Below are 21,069 nucleotides of genomic sequence, written 5' to 3' on the forward strand. Positions count from 1 at the left end.
GGCCTTGAAGGAAGGAAGAGAGCGAGCTTGGCCGATGTGGGGAGGGAGGGCATTCCAGGCCAGGGGGATGACGTGGGCCGGGGGTCGACGGCGGGACAGGCAAGAACGAGGTACGGTGAGGAGATTAGCGGCAGAGGAGCGGAAGGTGCGGGCTGGGCTGGAGAAGGAGAGAAGGGAGGTGAGGTAGGAGGGGGAGAGGTGATGGAGAACCTTGAAGCCGAGGGTGAGGAGTTTCTGCCTGATGCGTAGGTTGATTGGTAGCCACTGGAGATTTTTGAGGAGGGGAGTAACATGCCCAGAGCGTTTCTGGACAAAGACAATCCGGGCAGCGGCATGAAGTATGGATTGAAGTGGGGAGAGACACGAGGATGGGAGATCGGAGAGGAGGCTGATACAGTAATCCAGACGGGATAGGATGAGAGCTTGAACGAGCAGGGTAGCGGTTTGGATGGAGAGGAAAGGGCGGATCTTGGTGATGTTGCGGAGGTGAGACGGGCAGGTTTTGGTGATGGCTTGGATGTGAGGGGTGAACGTGAGAGCGGAGTCGAGGATGACACCAAGGTTGCGGGCTTGTGAGACGGGAAGGATGGTAGTGCCGTCAACCGTGATGGGACAATAGTTAACAGTCAGGGAGAGGGCAGGGTTTGGGAGGGAAGACGAGTTCAGTGTTGGACATGTTGAGTTTGAGGTGGCGGGCAGACATCCAGATGGAGATGTCCTGAAGGCAGGAGGAGATGCGAGCCTGGAGGGAGGGAGAGAGAGCAGGGGCAGAGATGTAGATCTGGGTGTCATCAGTGTCGAGATGATAGTTGAAGCCATGGGAGCGAATGAGGTCACCAAGGGAGTGAGTGTAAATCGAGAACAGAAGGTGACCAAGAACTGAACCTTGAGGAACCCCTATCTGCAATCATGTTATCAGCTTTTTCAATTCTGAGGATTTGTTCCACAAGACCCACTTTGGTGCAGACTTGGAGATTTCTTATGCTCTTCTTCAGGATGGAGGCAAACATGCTCCGCTTGGCAAGTGATCAATCAATCAATCAATCAATCAATCGTATTTATTGAGCGCTTACTATGTGCAGAGCACTGTACTAAGCGCTTGGGAAGTACAAATTGGCAACACATAGAGACAGTCCCTACCCAACAGTGGGCTCACAGTCTAAAAGGGGGAGACAGAGAACAGAACCAAACAAACCAACAAATAAAATAAATAGGAAAGAAATGTACAAGTAAAATAAATAAATAAATAAATAGAGTAATAAATATGTACAACCATATATACAGGTGCTGAAGGGAAGGAGGTAAGATGGGGGGATGGAGAGGGGGACGAGGGGGAGAGGAAGGAAGGGGCTCAGTCTGGGAAGGCCTCCTGGAGGAGGTGAGCTCTCAGCAGGGCCTTGATGTCCCATCAAATGATGTCCCATTTGTCCAACAGATCCACCGTGCAGGTAATACTCTCACCTTCTTGTATGATGAAGTTCATTTCCAAATCAAACTGCCCACCAACCAGCAGGTTGAAGACGGTCTCTACAATATCCCGGTTGGTGACCTCTCCGACTTCCACCAGCCCTGCCAGGATAGCAAACCTCATCTCATCAGCGTAGAGATGATAGTTGAAGCCGTGGGAGCGAATGAGTTCACCAAGGGAGTGAGTGTAGATAGAGAACAGAAGGGGACCGAGAACTGACCCTTGAGGAACCCCTACAGAAGGGGATGGGAAGGGGAGGTGGAGCCCGCAAAAGAGAAGGAGAATGAATGGCCGGAGAGATAAGAGGAGAACCAGGAGAGGACGGAGTCTGTGAAGCCAAGGTTGGATAGCGTGTTGAGGAGAAGGGGGTGGTCCACAGTGTCGAAGGCAGCTGAGGGGTCGAGGAGGATTAGGATAGAATAGGAGCCGTTGGATTTGGCAAGAAGGAGGTCATCGGTGACCTTTGAGAGGGCAGTTTCGGTGGAGTGTAGGGGACGGAAGCCAGATTGGAGGGGGTCAAGGAGAGAGTTGGCATTTAGGAATTCGAGGCAGCGCGTGTAGATGACTTGTTCAAGGAGTTTGGAAAGGAAGGGTAGGAGGGAGGTAGGGCGATAACTAGAAGGGGAGGTGGGGTCAAGAGAGGGTTTTTTTAGGATGGGAGAGACGTGGGCATGTTTGAAGGCAGAGGGGAAGGAACCAGTGGAGAGTGAGCGCTTGAAGATGGAGGTTAAGGAGGGGAGAAGGGACGGAGCGAGAGATTTCATAAGATGAGAGGGAATGGGGTCAGAAGCACAGGTGGCTGGAATAGCACTTGAGAGGAGGGAGGAGATCTCCTCTGAGGGTACTGCTGGGAAGGATGGGAGAGTAGTGGAGAGGGTTGAGAGCCGGGGGGTTGGAGAAGGCGGGGGAGTGACATGGGACTCACAGTCTTAACCGTCATTTTACAGATGAGGTAACTGAGGCCCAGAGAAGTGAAGTGACTTGCCCAAGGTCAGACAAGTGGCAGAGCTGGGATTATCATCATCATCATCATCAATCGTATTTATTGAGCACTTACTGTGTGCAGAGCACTGTACTAAGCGCTTGGGAAGTCCAAGTTGGCAACATATAGAGACAGTCCCTACCCAACAGTGGGCTCACAGTCTAAAAGGGGGAGACAGAGAACAAAACCAAACATACTAACAAAATAAAATAAATAGAATAGATATGTACAAGTAAAATAAATAAATAAATAGAGTAACGAATATGTACAAACATATATACATATATACAGGGGCTGTGGGGAAGGGAAGGAGGTAAGATGGGGGTAAGATTAGAACCCATGACCTTCTGATTCCCAGACCTGACAATCTGATCACCTTGTAACCTCTCCAGCGCTTAGAACAGTGCTTTGCACATAGTAAGCGCTTAATAAATGCCATTATTATTATTATTATCCACTAGGCCATGCCGCTTCCCCGGACTCTGCAGCTCACTCAGTGTCGGAGACGCCGATCCTGCCATCCCCAGAGCCCACATCCTTTTGGAGGAGCTGCCACCCACTCAGTCTGACCCTTGGGAGGGACGGGAATCTAAGTAATTGCTCCCCTCATTAAGCCCTGGTGAATAAATATAATTATCCTAGTAAACCTTTCCTGATGTCAGCCCAACAATAGGTGATTATAATCGAATTAACTGGGCTCTTCCCCAAGCTGTTGGAATAGGCAAAGGCCAGATTCAATTAGGAAGTAAAAATAAATATAACGACAATAATAACGTCGGTCTTTGCTAAGCGCTTACTATGTGCCAAGTGCCGTTCTGAGCGCTGGGGTTAGATACAAGGTAATCAGGTTGTCCCACGTCGGGGCTCCCAGTCTTCATCCCCGTTTGACAGGTAACTGAGGCCCAGAGAGGTGAAGTGACTTGGCCAAGGTCACACAGCCGACAAGCGGCGGAGTCGGAATTAGAACCCGTGACACTTGCCACGGAGCCGCACTGCTTCTCTGTTGACAACTTCGATTATCCATTCAGCTTCTCCAGGGGAAGAGTGGAGCATGGAAGCCAGGCGGTCAGGTCTCCCGGCTTTCCCCGAATCCCCTTCCCGACCGCCTCATCTCTGTAGTGGGGAGGGGTCCTAGGGAAGGCCGAAAATGGGACTGGGAAAACGGGAATCCAATCGGAAGTGGCACCTGAAGCTTCCGAATCGGTAAAGGGCCGGTCGGGGCCCTCCCTGGACACATAAATCACATCAGATCGATCCCGTAATGGTATTTCCCGAGAGCTTACTTTGTGCAGAGCACTCTACTAAGAGTCGCAAGGAGTTCAGTATAACAGAGCTGGTAATAATAATAATAATAATGGCATTTATTAAGTGCTTACTATGTGCAGATCCCTGTTCTAAGCGCCGGGGAGGTTACAAGGTTGTCCCATCGCGGGGCTCGCAGTCTTCACCCCCATTTTACAGATGAGGGGAAGTGAACTGACTCGCCCAAAGTCACACAGCTGACAAGTGGCAGAGGCGGGATTTGAACCCACGACCTCCGACTCCCAAAGCCCGGGCTCTTTCCACGGAGCCACGCTGCTTCTGGACACCTTCTCTGCCCACAGCAGTCTAAAGGATGGGTGTCAATCAATCAACTGTATTTATTGAGCGCTTACTGTGTGCAGAGCACTGTACGGAGCGCTTGGGAAGTCCAAGTTGGCAACATATAGGGACGGTCCCTACCCAACAGTGGGCTCACAGTCTAGAAGGAAACGAGGGGAACTTGTCATTTCTCCCCCGGCCCGTCTCCTCCCTCATCCACCCACTCCCAGGCCGGTCTCCTGACTCCCAATTCCGTGTTGTGATCTCCACCTCTTCCTGCTCCTTACTCATCGCCTCATTTTCCCTGTGTCATAACAGTTGAGGGGGTGGTGCGGGGGCTGAGGAATGGGGGTTTCTCATCAGGCCCAGCGACTCTCCCAACTCCCAGTTTGAGCTTCCACCAGCGGGAAGAGGGGCCGGGAGCCAGGCCGGTGGGGTGAGAGGTCAAGCAGCCAAGTGGCTGAGGCGGGATTCGAACCCACGACCTCTGACTCCCAAGCCCGGGCTCTTTCCACGGAGCCACGCTGCCTCCCGCTCTAAGAGGCCCGAGAGGAGGTGAGGCTCGGGGGCAGAGAACACCATGTTTGAGTCCTTGATGTTATAGAAACAGGGTGAGTCATCATCATCAATCGTATTTATTGAGCGCTTACTATGTGCAAAGCACTGTACTAAGCGCTTGGGAAGTACAAATTGGCACCATCTAGAGACAGTCCCTACCCAACAGTGGGCTCACAGTCTAAAAGGGGGAGACAGAGAACAAAACCAAACATACTAACAAAATAAAATAAATAGAATAGATAGGTACAAATAAATCCAGTTCTGCTGTCGGAGCCACCTGGACCTCGGACCCTCATCCCTCCTCCCCCCACAGCGGTCGGTGGCACTGTACTAAGCGCTGGGATGGATACAGTCAGTTGTCAGCTGTGTGACTTTGAGCCAGTCACTTAACTTCTCTGTGCCTCAGTTACCTCACCTGTAAAATGGGGATTAATAATAATAATAATGAGGGCATTTATTAAGCGCTTACTATGTGCAAAGCACTGTTCTAAGCGCTGGGGAGGTTACAATAATGATGGCATTTATTAAGCGCTTACTATGGGCAAAGCACTGTTCTAAGCGCTGGGGAGGTTACAATAACGATGGCATTTATTAAGCGCTTACTATGGGCAAAGCACTGTTCTAAGTGCTGGGAAGGTTACAATAATGATGGCATTTATTAAGCGCTTACTATGGGCAAAGCACTGTCCTAAGTGCTGGGGAGGTTACAATAATGATGGCATTTATTAAGCGCTTACTATGGGCAAAGCGCTGGGGAGGTTACAATAATGATGGCACTTATTAAGCGCTTACTATGTGCAAAGCACTGTTCTAAGCGCTGGGGAGGTTACAATAATGATGGCATTTATTAAGCGCTTATTATGGGCAAAGCACTGTTCTAAGCGCTGGGGAGGTTACAATAATGATGGCATTTATTAAGTGCTTACTATGGGCAAGGCACTGTTCTAAGCGCTGGGGAGGTTACAATAATGATGGCATTTATTAAGCGCTTACTATGGGCAAAGCACTGTTCTAAGCGCTGGGGAGGTTACAATAACGATGGCATTTATTAAGCGCTTACTATGGGCAAAGCACTGTTCTAAGCGCTGGGGGGGTTACAATAATGATGGCATTTATTAAGCGCTTACTATGGGCAAAGCACTGTTCTAAGTGCTGGGGAGGTTACAATAACGATGGCATTTATTAAGCGCTTACTATGGGCAAAGCACTGTTCTAAGCGCTGGGGAGGTTACAATAACGATGGCATTTATTAAGCGCTTACTATGGGCAAAGCACTGTTCTAAGCGCTGGGGAGGTTACAATAATGATGGCATTTATTAAGTGCTTACCATGGGCAAAGCATTGTTCTAAGCGCTGGGGAGGTTACAATAATGATGGCATTTATTAAGCGCTTACTATGGGCAAAGCACTGTTCTAAGCGCTGGGGAGGTTACAAGGTGATGAGGTTGTCCCCCGGGGGGCTCACAGTCTTCATCCCCATTTTCCAGATGAGGTCACTGAGGCCCAGAGAAGTGAAGTGACTTGCCCAAAGTCACACAGCTGACAATTGGCAGAGAGGGGATTTGAACCCGTGACCTCCGACTCCAAAGCCCGGGCTCTTTCCACTGAGCCACGCTGATTAAGACTGTGACTGACTGAATGAATGAATGAACAAATACCATTATTAGAGAAGCAGCGTGGCTCAGTGGAAAAGAGCATGGGCTTTGGAGTCAGAGGTCGTGGGTTCAAATCCCGGCTCCGCTACTTGTCAGCTGTGTGACTTTGGGCAAGTCACTTCACTTCTCTGGGCCTCAGTTACCTCATCTGGAAAATGGGGATGAAGACTGTGAGCCCCATGTGGGACAACTTGATCACCTTGTATCCTCCCCAGCACTTAGAACAGTGCTTGGCACATAGTAAGCGCTTAAGAAATACCAACGTTATTATTATTATTTCTAGGCTGTGACCCCGTTGTGGGCAGGGAGTGTCTCTATCAGTTGTTGACTTGTAATAGGGAGGTTCCAAGGTGATCAGGTTGTCCCAGTCTTCATCCCCATTTTCCAGATGAGGTCATTGAGGCCCGGAGAAGTGACTTGCCCCAAGTCACCCAGCTGACAGTTGGCGGATCCGGGATTAGAACCCACGGCCTCCGAATCCCAAGCCCGGGGAAGCAGCGGGGCTCAGTGGAAAGAGCCCGGGCTTGGGAGTCAGAGGTCATGGGTTCAAATCCCAGCTCCGCCACTTGTCAGCTGGGTGACTTTGGGCAAGTCACTCAACTTCTCTGGGCCTCAGTGGCCTCATCTGGAAAATGGGGATGAAGACTGTGAGCCCACCGTGGGACAACCTGATCACCTTGGAACCTCCCCAGTGCTTAGAACAGTGCTTGGCACATAGTAAGCGCTTAACAAATACCATTATTATTATTATTACTGAGCCACGCTGCTTCTCCTACTGTCCCCAGCGCTTAGCGGAGAAGCAGCGCGGCTCAGTGGAAAGAGCCAGGGCTTTGGAGTCGGAGGTCATGGGTTCCAATCCTGGCTCCACCAACTGTCAGCTGGGTGACTTTGGCGGCAAGTCACTTCACTTCTCTGGGCCTAAATTACCTCATCTGTAAAATGGGGATGAAAGCTGTGAGTCCCCCATGGGCCAACCTGATAACCTTCTAACCTCCCCAGCACTTAAAACAGTGTTTGGCACATAGTAAGCGCTTAACAAATACCATTATTATTATTATTACTGAGCCACGCTGCTTCTCCTACTGTCCCCAGCGCTTAGCGGGGAAGCAGCACGGCTCAGTGGAAAGAGCCCGGGCTTTGGAGTCGGAGGTCATGGGTTCCAATCCTGGCTCCCCCAACTGTCAGCTGGGTGACTTTGGGCAAGTCACTTCACTTCCCCTCACCTGTAAAATGGGGATGAAGCCTGTGAGCCCCCCGTGGGACAACCTGATCACCTTGTAACCTCCCCAGCGCTTAGAACATTCATTCATTCATTCGTATTTATTGATAATAATAATAATAATGGCATTTATTAAGTGCTTACTACGTGCAAAGCACTGTTCTAAGCGCTGGAATAATGATGGTATTTGTTAAGCGCTTACTATGTGCAAAGCACTGTTCTAAGCGCTGGGGAGGTTACAAGGTGATCAGGTTGTCCCAAGGGGGGCTCATAGTCTTCATCCCCATTTTCCAAATGAGGGAACTGAGGCCCAGAGAAGTGAAGTGACTTGCCCAAAGTCACACAGCTGACAATCGGCAGAGCTGGGATTTGAACCCATGCCCTCTGACTCCCAATCAATCAATCAATTGTATTTATTGAGCATTTACTGTGTGCAGAGCACTGGACTAAACGCTTGGGAAGGACAAGTTGGCAACATCTAGAGACAGTCCCTACCCAACAGCGGGCTCACAGTCTGGAAGGGGGAGACAGACAACAAAACCAAACATACTAACAAAATAAAATAAATAAAATAGATATGTACAAGTAAAATAAATAAATAGAGTAATAAATCCGTACAAACAGAAATACATCTATACAGGTGCTGTGGGGAAGGGAAGGAGGTAAGGCGGGGGGGGGATGGAGAGGGGCAGGAGGGGGAGAGAAAGAGTCCGGGCTTTATTTTACTTGTACATATCTATTCTATTTATTTTATTTTGTTAATATGTTTTATTTTGTTGTCTGTCTCCCCCTCCTAGACTGTGAGCCCACTGTTGGGTAGGGACTGTCTCTATATGTTGCCAACTTGGACTTCCCAAGCGCTTTGTCCAGTGCTCTGCACACAGTAAGCGCTCAATAAATACAATTGGTTGATTACTGAGCCACGCTGAATCGAGCACTCAATAAATACGATTGATTGATTACTGAGCCACGCTGAATCGAGCGCTTACTGTGTGCAGAGCACTGTACTAAGCGCTTGGGAAGTCCAAGTTGGCAACATCTAGAGACGGTCCCTACCCAACAGCGGGCTCACAGTCTAGAAGGGGGAGACAGAGAACAAAACAAAACATATTAACAAAATAAAATAAATAGAATAGGTATGTATAAGTGAAATAAATAGAGTAATCAATCCGTACAAACACCTATACATATATACAGGTGCTGTGGGGAAGGGAAGGCGGGAAGGCGAGGGGGAGGAAGGGGAGAGGAAGGAGGGGGCTCAATCTGGGAAGGCCTCCTGGAGGAGGTGGTGACTATGCATTTGGGAAGTCCAAGTTGGCAACATAGAGAGACAGTCCCTAGCCAACAGTGGACAAGAACGGTGCTTTGTGCATAATAAGCGCTTAATCAATCAATCGTATTTATTGAGCGCTTACTGTGTGCACAGCCCTGTACTAAGCGCTTGGGAAGTCCAAGTTGGCAACATAAAGAGACAGTCCCTACCCAACAGTGGGTAAGAATGGGGCTGTGCGCATAAGAAGCGCTTAATCAATCAGTCAATTGTATTTATTGAGCACTTACTGTGTGCAGAGCCCTGTACTAAGCGCTTGGGAAGTCCAAGTTGGCAACATAGAGAGATGGTCCCTACCCAACAGTGGGCTCAACAGATACCACGTGGCTCAGTGGAAAGAGCCCGGGCTTTGGAGTCAGAGGTCATGGGTTCAAATCCCAGCTCCGCCACTTGTCAGCTGTGTGACTTTGGGCAAGTCACTTCACTTCTCTGGGCCTCAGTTCCCTCATCTGTAAAATGGGGATGAAGACTGTGAGCCCCAAGTGGGACAACCTGATCGTCTTGTAAACTCCCCAGCGCTTAGAACAGTGCTTGGCACATAGTAAGCGCTTAATAAATGCCATCATTACTATTAGAGAAGCAGCGTGGCTCAATCAATCAATCAATCGTGTTTATTGAGCGCTTACTGTTTGCAGAGCACCGTACTAAGCGCTTGGGAAGTACAAGTCGGCAACACATAGAGACAGTCCCTACACAACAGCGGGCTCACAGTCTAGAAGGGGGAGACAGAACAAAACCAAACATACTAACAAAATAAAATAAATAGAATAGATATAATAATAATGATGGCATTTATTAAGCGCTTACTCACAGTCTAGAAGGGGGAGACAGAGAACAAACCCAAACATACTAACAAAATAGAATAAATAGAATAGATATAATAATAATAATACTAATGATGGCATTTATTAAGCGCTTACTCTGTGCAAAGCACTGTACTAAGCGCTGGGAAATTTACAAGGTGATCAGGTTGTCCTACGAGTAAGATAAATAAATAGAGTAATAAATATGTACAAACATGAGCGCTTACTGTGTGCAGAGCACTGTACTAAGCGCTTGGGAAGTACAAGTCGGCAACACATAGAGACAGTCCCTACCCAACAGCGGGCTCACAGTCTAGAAGGGGGAAGACAGAGAACAAAACCAAACATACTAACAAAATAAAATAAATAGAATAGGTATAATAATAATAATAATAATAATGGCATTTATTAAGCGCTTACAGTCTAGAAGGGGGAGACAGAGAACAAACCCAAACATACTAACAAAATAAAATAAATAGAATAGATATAATAATAATACTAATGATGGCATTTATTAAGCGCTTACTCTGTGCAAAGCACTGTACTAAGTGCTGGGAAATTTACAAGGTGATCAGGTTGTTCTACGAGTAAGATAAATAAATAGAGTAATAAATATGTACAAACATATATACATATATGCAGGTGCTGGGGGGATGGGGGGATGGAGAGGGGGATGAGGGAAAGAGCACAGACTTGGGAGTCAGAGGTCATGGGTTCAAATCCCAGCTTCGCCAATTGTCAGCTGTGTGACCTTGGGCAAGTCGCTTCACTTCTCTGGGCCTCAGTGACCTCATCTGTCAAATGGGGATGAGGTGGGACAACCGGCTCACCTGGTATGTTCCCCGGCGCTTAGAACAGTGCTTGGCACATAGTAAGCCATCATAGTTCCCTCGTCTGGAAAACGGGGATGAAAAGGGACCGTCTCTCTATGTTTCCAACTTGTACTTCCCAAGCGCTTAGTCCGGTGCCCTGCACACAGTAAGCGCTCAATAAATACGACTGAATGAATGACTCCCCACAGCACCTATGTATCTATCTGTAATTTATTGTTTTATCCACTTGTATTAATGTCTGTCTCCCCCTCTAAGACCGTGAGCTCGTTGTTGGGTAGGGCCCGTCTCTAGATGCTTCCAACTTGGACTTCCCAGGCGCTTAGTCCAGTGCTCTGCACACAGTCAGCGCTCCATAAAGACGATTGAATGAATGAATCATGGTGATTAGTGCGCTCAGTAAAGACGCCTGGGTGGTTGAAGGGATCCTCTGCACATAGTAAGCGCTCAATAAATACGATTGATTGATTGATTGATTCCTCTCCCCCTCGTCCCCCTCTCCATCCCCCCATCTTACCTCATTCCCTTCCCCACAGCGCCTGTATATATGTTTGTACATATTTATTACTCTATTTATTTAATTATTTAACTTGTACATATCTATTCTATTTATCTTTTATCTTTTTATCTATTTTATCTATTTATCCTTTTTAGACTGTGAGCCCACTGTTGGGTAGGGACTGTCTCTATGTGTTGCCAATTTGTACTTCCCCAGCGCTTACTCCAGTGCTCTGCACATAGTAAGTGCTCAATAAATACGATTGATGATGATGCTCTTATTTTGTTAGTAGGTTTGGTTTTGTTCTCCGTCTCCCCCTTTTAGACTGTGAGCCCACCGGTGGGTAGGGCCTGTCTCTAGATGTTGCCAATTTGTACTTCCCAGGCGCTTAGTCCAGTGCTCTGCACACAGTAAGCACTCAATAAATACGATCGATGATTATTATTATTTATTTATTTATTTTGCTTGTACATATCTATCCTATTTATTTTATTTTGTTGGTATGTTTGGTTTTGTTCTCCGTCTCCCCCTTTTAGACTGTGGGCCCACTGGTGGGTAGGGACTGTCTCTAGATGTTGCCAATTTGTACTTCCCAAGCGCTTAGTCCAGTGCTCTGCACACAGTAAGCGCTCAATAAATACGATTGATGATGATGATTATTATTTATTTATTTATTTATTTTACTTGTACATATCCTATTTATTTTATTTTGTTGGTATGTTTGGTTTTGTTCTCCGTCTCCCCCTTTTAGACTGTGGGCCCACTGGTGGGTAGGGACTGTCTCTAGATGTTGCCAATTTGTACTTCCCAAGCGCTTAGTCCAGTGCTCTGCACACAGTAAGCGCTCAATAAATACGATTGATGATGATGATTATTATTTATTTATTTATTTATTTTACTTGTACATATCCTATTTATTTTATTTTGTTGGTATGTTTGGTTTTGTTCTCCGTCTCCCCCTTTTAGACTGTGGGCCCACTGGTGGGTAGGGACTGTCTCTAGATGTTGCCAATTTGTACTTCCCAAGCGCTTAGTCCAGTGCTCTGCACACAGTAAGCGCTCAATAAATACGATTGATGATGATGATTATTATTTATTTATTTATTTATTTTACTTGTACATATCCTATTTATTTTATTTTGTTGGTATGTTTGGTTTTGTTCTCCGTCTCCCCCTTTTAGACTGTGAGCCCACTGGTGGGTAGGGCCTGTCTCTAGATGTTGCCAATCTGTACTTCCCAGGCGCTTAGTCCAGTGCTCTGCACACAGTAAGCGCTCAATAAATACGATTGATGATGATTATTATTATTTATTTATTTTACTTGTGCATATCTATCCTATTTATTTTATTTTGTTGGTATGTTTGGTTTTGTTCTCCGTCTCCCCCTTTTAGACTGTGGGCCCACTGGTGGGTAGGGACTGTCTCTATGTGTTGCCAATTTGTACATCCCAAGCGCTTAGTACAGTGCTCTGCACATAGTAAGCGCTCAATAAATACGATTGATGATGATGATGATGGGGATGGGAGCTGGTTTGGGGAAGGGGAACTCCGCCCTGTGAAGCCCAACCCCTCGGGCCCTTGGGGCCCCAGGTGTCCGGCCCAAGGGAGGCGGGGCCGGCCGGAGCTTAGAAGAAGGAGGGGAGCAGCGAGGGCCCGGACTGTGGCCGGAGGAGGCCTCCCTGGGACCCCCGGACCCTCCCCAAATCCCCACCCCGGACCCCTGGGACCCTCCGGCCTCGCCATGGGGAACCGGGTGACCCGGGAGGACTTCCAGCGGGTCACCACCGACCAGCAGCACAATGCCCGGCGCCGGGAGATCCTCGGTGAGAAGCGGGGGGTCGTGATGGGGACAAGTGGGGGGTCTTCTTGGGGAACGGGGACTGGTTGGGCTGCCCCCAATTCCTCCCCCGATCCCAGCTCTTGGCAGCTGCCAGCTGCCAGTTGTCAATTGCAACACCTTCGTCCGGTGCCTGCGTAAAACAAATAATAATAATGGCATGTGTTAAGCACTTACTATGTGCAAAGCACTGTTCTAAGCGCTGGGGAGGCTACGAGATGAGCTCTTGGCAGCTGGCAGCTGCCAGTTGTCAACTGCAACAGCTTAGTACGGTGCCTGCGGAGAATGAGCACTTAAGAAGTAATGATAATGGCATTTATTAAGCACTTACTATGTGCAAAGCACATACGCCCAGCACTGTTCCTTAGTACGGTGCCTGTGGAGAATAAGCACTTAACAAGTAGTGATAATGGCATTTATTATGCACTTACTACGTGCAAAGCACTGTTCTAAGCGCTGGGGAGGTTACGAGGTGAGCTCTTGCCAGCTGGCAGCTGCCAGTTGTCAATTGCAGCACCTTAGTACGGTGCCTGCGTAGAATGAGCACTTAACAAGTAATGATAATGGCATTTATTAAGCACTCACTATGTGCAAAGCACTGTTCTAAGCGCTGGGGAGGTTACGCGGTGATCAACTGTCGGCTGTCCCCAGTTCCTCCTCCGATCCCAGCTCTTGGCAGCTGCCAGCTGCCAGCTGTCAATTGCAACACCTTCGTCCCGGTGCCTGCGTAAAACAAATAATAATGATGGCATTTGTTAAGCACTTACTATGTGCAAAGCACTGTTCTAAGCGCTGGGGAGGTTACTCACTATGTGCAAAGCACTGTTCTAAGCGCTGGGGAGGTTACGAGGAGATCAACTGTCGGCTGTCCCCAATTCCTCCTCCGATCCCAGCTCCCGGCAGCTGGCAGCAGCCAGTTGTCAATTGCAACACCTTAGTACAGTGCCTGCGTAGAAAAATTGCTTAACAAATAATAATAATGGCATTTATTAAGCACTTACTATGTGCAAAGCAATGTTCTAAGCGCTGGGGAGGTTACGAGGTGATCAACTGTCAGCTATCCCCAATTCCTCCTCCGATCCCAGCTCTTGGCAGCTTAGCAGCTGCCAGTTGTCAATTGCAACACCTTAGTCCGGTGCCTGCGTAGAATAAGCACTTAACAAATAATAATAATGGCATTTATTAAGCACTTACTACTTGCAAAGCACTGTTCTAAGCGCTGGGGAGGTTACGAGGTGATCAACTGTCGGCTGTCCCCAATTCCTCCTCCGATCCCAGCTCTTGGCAGCTGCCAGTTGTCAATTGCAACACCTTAGTACAGTGCCTGCGGAGAATGAGCACTTAAGTAATGATAATGGCATTTATTAAGCACTTACTATGTGCAAAGCACTGTTCTAAGCGCTGGGGAGGTTACGCGGTGATCAACTGTCAGCTGTCCCCAATTCCTCCTCCGATCCCAGCTCTTGGCAGCTGCCAGTTGTCAATTGCAACACCTTAGTACAGTGCCTGCGGAGAATGAGCACTTAAGTAATGATAATGGCATTTATTAAGCACTTACTACGTGCAAAGCACTGTTCTAAGCGCTGGGGAGGTTACGAGGTGATCAGCTGTCAGGTTACGAGGTTACGATTGTTGCTCTATTTATTTGTTACTCTATTTTACTTGTACATATCTATTTTATTTATTTTACTTTGTTAGTATGTTTGGATTTGTTCTCTGTTTCCCCCTTTTAGACTGTGAGCCCACTGTTGGGTAGGGACTGTCTCTAGTTGTTGCCAACTTGTACTTCCCAAGCGCTTAGTACAGTGCTCTGCACAGAGTAAGCGCTCAGTAAATACGATTGATGATGATGATGACGAGGTGATCAACTGTCAGCTGTCCCCAATTCCTCCTCCGATCCCAGCTCTTGGCAGCTGGCAGCTGCCAGTTGTCTATTGCAACACCTTAGTATGGTGCCTGCGGAGAATGAGCATTTAACAAGTAATAATAATGGCATTTATTAAGCACTTACTGCGTGCAAAGCACTGTTCTAAGCGCTGGGGAGGTTACGAGGTGATCAGCTGTCAGCTGTCCCCAATTCCTCCTCCGATCCCAGCTCTTGGCAGCTGCCAGTTCCCAGTTGTCAACTGCAGCACCTTAGTACAGTGCCTGCGTAGAATGAGCACTTAACAAGTAATGTTAATGGCATTACTTATAGGAGGAGAACGCGGATTGAATGAATGAATAATAGGAAAGGAGGGGCCCCCACCCTTTATCGGAGAAAGCAGATTAAATGAATGAATGAATGAATAATAGAAAAGAAGGGGGTGCCTCCACCCCTTATCGAAGGAGAACGCAGATTGAATGAATGAATGAATAATAGGAAAGGGGGGGCCCACCCCTTATCGGAGGAGAACGCAGATTGAACGAATGAATCAATCAATCAATCAATCAATCGTATTTATTGAGCGCTTACTATGTGCAGAGCACTGTACTAAGCGCTTGGGAAGTACAAATTGGCATCACATAGAGACAGTCCCTACCCAACAGTGGGCTCACAGTCTAAAAGGGGCTCACAGTCTAAAAGAATGAATAATAGGAAAGGAGGGGCCCCCCTACCCCTTATCGGAGGAGAAAGCAGATTGTCGGGGCGGATGCCCATCCTGGGGAGGGTGTGTGCCCTTTGTTGGGTAGGGACCGGCTCTCTATGTTGCCAACCTGTCCTTCCCAAGCGCTTGGTCCAGTGCCCTGCACACAGTAGGCGCTCAGTAAATGCGATTGAATGAATGAATGGATTCTCCGGGGTCGCCGAGAGGGCCCTGCAGCGGGACGGATGCAGGGTAGAGCGGAGGGCATGTGGAGAATGGAGCCAAGGGTGGAGGGAAGCGGGGGGGATGGGTGTGGGTGTGTGTCACCGAGGGCATTCATTCATTCAATCGTATTTATTGAGCGCTTACTGTGTGCAGAGCGCTTGGGAAGTCCAAGTTGGGAACATGTAGAGACGGTCCCCACCCAACAGTGGGCTCACAGTCTAGAAGGGGGAGACAGACAACAAAACAAAACATGTGGACCGGTGTCAAGTCATCGGAACAAATAGAGTTAAAGCTAAATGCACATCATTCACAAAATAAATAGAATAGTAATAGTAAATACGTACAATATGTTACAGTGATTCATTCATTCAGTCGTATTTATTGAGCACTTACTGCGTGCAGAGCGCTTGGGAAGTCCAAGTTGGCAACATGTAGAGACGGTCCCTACCCAACAGTGGGCTCACAGTCTAGAAAGGGGAGGCAGAGAACAAAACAAAACATATTAACAAAATAAAATTTTCATTCATTCATTCAATCAATCAATCAATCGTATTTATTGAGTGCTTACTGTGGGCAGAGCACTGGACTAAGCGCTTGGGAGGTCCAAGTTGGCAACATATAGAAATGGTCCCTACCCAACAATCAAGCAATCAATCAGTCATATTTATTGAGCGCTTACTGTGGGCAAAGCACTGTACTAAGTGCTTGGGAAGTCCAAGCCGGCAGCATAGAGAGACGGTCCCTACCCAACAATCAATCAATCTGGGCATGTTACTCCCCTCCTCAAAAATCTCCAGTGGCTACCAATGAATCTGCGCATCAGGCAGAAACTCCTCACCCTGGGCTTCCAGGCTGTCCATCCCCTCGCCCCCTCCTACCTCACCTCCCTTCTCTCCTTCTCCAGCCCAGCCCGCACCCTCCGCTCCTCCGCCGCTAATCTCCTCACCGTTAGGCCTCATTCTCGCCCGTCCCGCCGTCAACCCCCAGCCCACGTCCTCCCCTGGGCCTGGAATGCCCTCCCTCTGCCCATCCGCCAAGCTAGCTCTCTTCCTCCCTTCAAGGCCCTACTGAGAGCTCACCTCCTCCAGGAGGCCTTCCCAAACTGAGCCCCTTCCTTCCTCTCCCCCTCGTCCCCCTCTCCATCCCCCTCATCTTACCTCCTTCCCTTCCCCACAGCACCTGTATATGTGTATATGTGCCCGTGCATATTTATTACTCTATTTATTTATTTATTTTACTTGTACATATCTATTCTATTTTATTTTGTTAGTATGTTTGGTTTGGTTCTCTGTCTCCCCCTTTTAGACTGTGAGCCCACTGTTGGGTAGGGACTGTCTCTATATGTTGCCGACTTGTACTTCCCAAGCGCTTAGTACAGTGCTTTGCACACAGTAAGTGCTCAATAAATACGATGGATAGATTGAGCGCTTACTGTGGGCAGAGCACTGGACTAATTGCTTGGGAAGTCCAAGTCAGCAACATCTAAAGACGGTCCCTACCCAACAGCGGGCTCCCAGTCTAGAAGGGGGAGACAGAGAACAAACTAAGAAGTAGGATAAGTAACTATGTAGAAATAAAGGCCGAGCTGGCTGACGAGGCCCCCGTCCCTCCCTCAGCCAAGCACCCGGAGATCAAGCAGCTGATGGGTCCGGACCCCGTTCTGAAGTGGGTGGTGACGGCCCTGGTCCTGGCCCAGCTCCTGGGCTGCTATCTGGTCCGGGAGGCCCGCTGGAAGTGGGTCTTCTTCTGGGCCTACGCCGTCGGGGGCCCCGTGAACCACTCGCTGACCCTGGCCATCCACGACATCACCCACAACGTGGCCTTCGGCAACGGGGCCCCGGGCCGGAACCGGCTGCTGGCCCTGTTCGCCAACCTGCCCCTGGGCGTGCCCTACGCCTCGTCCTTCAAGAAGTACCACGTGGCCCACCACCGCTACCTGGGCGGGCTGGGGCTGGACGTGGACGTGCCCACGGCGCTGGAGGCCCGGCTCTTCTGCCGGCCGGCCGGCAAGCTGGTCTGGCTGGCGCTGCAGCCGCTCTTCTACGCGCTGCGGCCCCTCTGCGTGCGGCCGCTGCCCCTGAGCCGCCTGGAGGCCCTCAACGGGGCCCTGCAGCTGGGCTGCGACGCCGCGCTCTGGGCCGCCTGGGGCCCCAGGCCGCTCATCTACCTACTCGGGGGCTCGCTGCTGGCCATGGGGCTGCACCCCTTCACCGGCCACTTCGTGTCCGAGCACTACGCCTTCGTCCTGGGCCCCGGCGCCGGGGACACCTACTCCTACTACGGCGTCCTCAACTGCTTCACCTTCAACGTGGGCTACCACGTGGAGCACCACGACTTCCCCAGCGTGCCCGGGAGTCGCCTGCCCCTGGTGAGACCCCCCATTGGTCAGGACCCCCACGGGACACGCCCCCATTGGTCAGGCCCCTATTGGACACGCCCCCAATTGGTCAGGGCCCCCCCCGTTGGACACGCCCCTATTGGTCAGGGCCCCCCCACAGGACACGCCTCCCCATTGGACAGGCCCCTATTAATAATAATAATAATAATAATAATAATAATAATAATAATAATGGCATTTGTTAAGCGCTTACTATGTGCAATAATAATAATGGCATTTGTTAAGCGCTTACTATGTGCAGAGCACTGTTCTAAGCACTGGGGGGGGATACAAGGTGATTGAGTCGTCCCACGTAGGGCTCACAGTCTTATCCCCATTTTCCAGAGGAGGTAACTGAGGCTCAGAGAAGTGAAGTGACTTGCCTAAGGTCACACAGCAGACATGGGGCGGAGTCGGGATTCGAACCCATGACCCCTGACTCCAAAGCCCGGGCTCTTTTCCACTGAGCCACGCTGCTTCCCCCAGACAGGACACGCCCCTATTGGCCAGGGCCCCTATTGGACACGTCCCCTATTGGTCAGGCCCCTTACTGGACACGCCTCCGACAGGACACGCCCCCTATTGGTCAGGTCCCTTTTGGACACCACTCCTCCCAATTGATCAGGCCCCTTATTGGACACGCCCACGACAGGACATGCCCCTATTGGTCAGGCCCCTTTTCGACACCCCCCCCATTGGTCAGGCCCCCTTTTGGACACGCCCCCGACAGGATACGCCCCCTGTTGTTCAGGCCCCCATTGGACACGCCCCTATTGGCCAGGGCCCCTATTGGACACGTCCCCTATTGGTCAGGCCACTTTTGGACACCCCTCCCATTGGTCAGACCCCTTATTGGACACGCCCCCGACAGGACACGCCCCCTATTGGTCAGGTCCCCTATTGGACACCCCCCTCATTGGTCAGGCCCTTTATTGGACACGCCTCCGACGGGACACGCCCCTATTGGTCAGGCCCCCTATTGGACACGCCCCCGATGGGACATGCCCTTATTGGTCAGGCCCCCCGTTGGACACGCCCCCCATTGGTCAGGCCCCTTATTGGACACGCTTCCGACAGGACACGCCCCCTTTGGGTCAGGCCCCTTTTGGACACCACTCCTCCCCATTGATCAGGCCCCTTATTGGATACGCCCATGACAGGACATGCCCCTATTGGTCAGGACCCTATTGGACACCCCCCCCATTGGTCAGACCCCTTATTGGTCACGCCTCAGACAGGACACGCCTCCTATTGGTCAGGCCCCCCACTGGACATGCCCCCGACAGGACACGGCCCTATTGGACAGGCCCCCTATTGGACACGCCCCCCATTGGTCAGGCCCCTATTGGTCAGGCCCCCTATTGGACACGCCCCCCCATTGGTCAGGCCCCTATTGGTCAGGCCCCCTTTTGGACACGCCCCCGACAGGACACGCCCCCTATTGTTCAGGCCCCCATTGGACACGCCCCCCGACAGGACACGCCCCCTATTGGTCAGAACCCCTTATTAGACACGCCCCCTTTTGGTCAGCCCCCTTTTGGACACCCCCCTCATTGGTCACCCAGCTGACAATTGGTAGAGCAGGGATTCGAACCCATGACCTCTGACTCCAAAGCCCGGGCTCTTTCCACTGAGCCACGCTGCTCATCTCCCTGTGCATTCATTCATTCAGTCGTATTTATTGAGCACTTACTGCGTGCAGAGCACTGTACTAATCAATCAATCAATCATATTTATTGAGCGCTTACTGTGTGCAGAGCACTGGACTAAGCGCTTGGGAAGTACAAGTTGGCAACATATAGAGACAGTCCCTACCCAACAGTGGGCTCACAGTCCTAAGCGCTTGGGAAGTACACACAGCTGCCAGTCATGCAGCTGGCAGTTGGCGGAGCCGGGATTTGAACCCATGACCTCTGACTCCAAAGCCCGGGATCTTTCCACTGCGCTCTTGTCTATCATCTCCGTCCCCACCAGGGCTGGGGAGGGCCCTAGGAGGGGAGCTGGGCTGTCCGGATCCTGACCCCTGACCCCTGACCCCTGACCCCTCGCCCACAGGTGAGGAAGATCGCCGCCGAGTACTACGACCCGCTTCCGCATCACATGTCCTGGTGCCGGGTGCTCTGGGACTTTCTGTTCTGCCCATCGCTGGGGCTGTTCTCCCGGGTGGTCCGCGAATACCCCCTGACCAGGCCGCCGCCACCCCCGGAGACCCGGGATTCTCCCCCCGTCCACCCGGGCGAGGGGACGGACGGCTGAGCGGACACCAGGCCCCACTCGCCCGGGGTCCCTCTCCCCCAAGCCAGGGGGCTGGGATGGAGGGGACCTGGGTCTCCTCGCTGGACTTCGGCCGAGGAAGAGGAAGAAGGGCGTCCCGGAAGGCTGTCCGACTTGAACCAGAGGATGAAGGACTGGGAATACAATCAATCGTATTCATTGAGCGCTTACTGCGTGCAGAGCGCCGGACCGAGTGCTTCTTAATGTAATAATAATAAGGGCGGCATTTGGTAAGCGCTTATTATATGCCGGGCACTGTTCTAAAAACTGGGGGCATCCAAGGTGATCAGGTTGTCCCACGGGGGCCAGTCTTCATCCCCATTTGACAGATGAGGGAACTGGGCTTACAGTCCCTCCCTATTTTACAGCTGAGGCTCAGAGAATAATAAGAATAATAATGATGATGCCATCATCATCATTTATTAAGCGCTTACTATGTGCCAAGCACCGTTCTAAGCGCTGGGGAGGCTACAAGGTGATCAGGCTGTCCCACGGGGGGCTCACAATCTTAATCCCCGTTTTACAGATGGGGGAACTGAAGCTCAGAGAAGTGAAGTGACTCGCCCAAGGTCACGCAGCAGACAGGTGGCGGAGCCGGGATTAGAACCCACGACCTCTGACTCCCAAGCCCGGGCTCTTTCCGCTGAGCCACGCTGCTTCAATGTACTAAGCGCTTATTATTATTCTTATTAAGGGAATGAGTTGGAGCATCTTCCAGGACTGTTTCATTCATTCATTCGTATTTATTGAGCGCTTACTGTGTGCAGAGCACTGGACTAAGCGCTTGGGAAGGACAAATCGGCAATAGATAGATGGTCCCTACCCAACAACGGGCTCACAGTCTAAAAGGGGGAGACAGACAAC

At 50.3% G+C, this 21,069-nt stretch overlaps 1 protein-coding gene across 1 annotated transcript; it reads left to right on the forward strand.

Moving 5' to 3' along the window:
* Positions 1-12,636: 12,636 nt before the first annotated feature.
* On the forward strand, positions 12,637-20,391 carry LOC119946049 (sphingolipid delta(4)-desaturase/C4-monooxygenase DES2-like). The gene is made up of 3 exons (XM_038767420.1): positions 12,637-12,748; positions 17,171-17,922; positions 19,987-20,391. The coding sequence occupies exons 1-3, from the start codon at positions 12,667-12,669 to the stop codon at positions 20,185-20,187; spliced, it is 1,035 nt and encodes a 344-aa protein (XP_038623348.1). The 5' UTR covers positions 12,637-12,666; the 3' UTR covers positions 20,188-20,391.
* Positions 20,392-21,069: the final 678 nt, after the last annotated feature.

The sequence above is a fragment of the Tachyglossus aculeatus genome, chromosome 26, assembly GCF_015852505.1.
Source record: "Tachyglossus aculeatus isolate mTacAcu1 chromosome 26, mTacAcu1.pri, whole genome shotgun sequence".
In the NCBI taxonomy this organism is placed as follows: domain Eukaryota; kingdom Metazoa; phylum Chordata; class Mammalia; order Monotremata; family Tachyglossidae; genus Tachyglossus; species Tachyglossus aculeatus.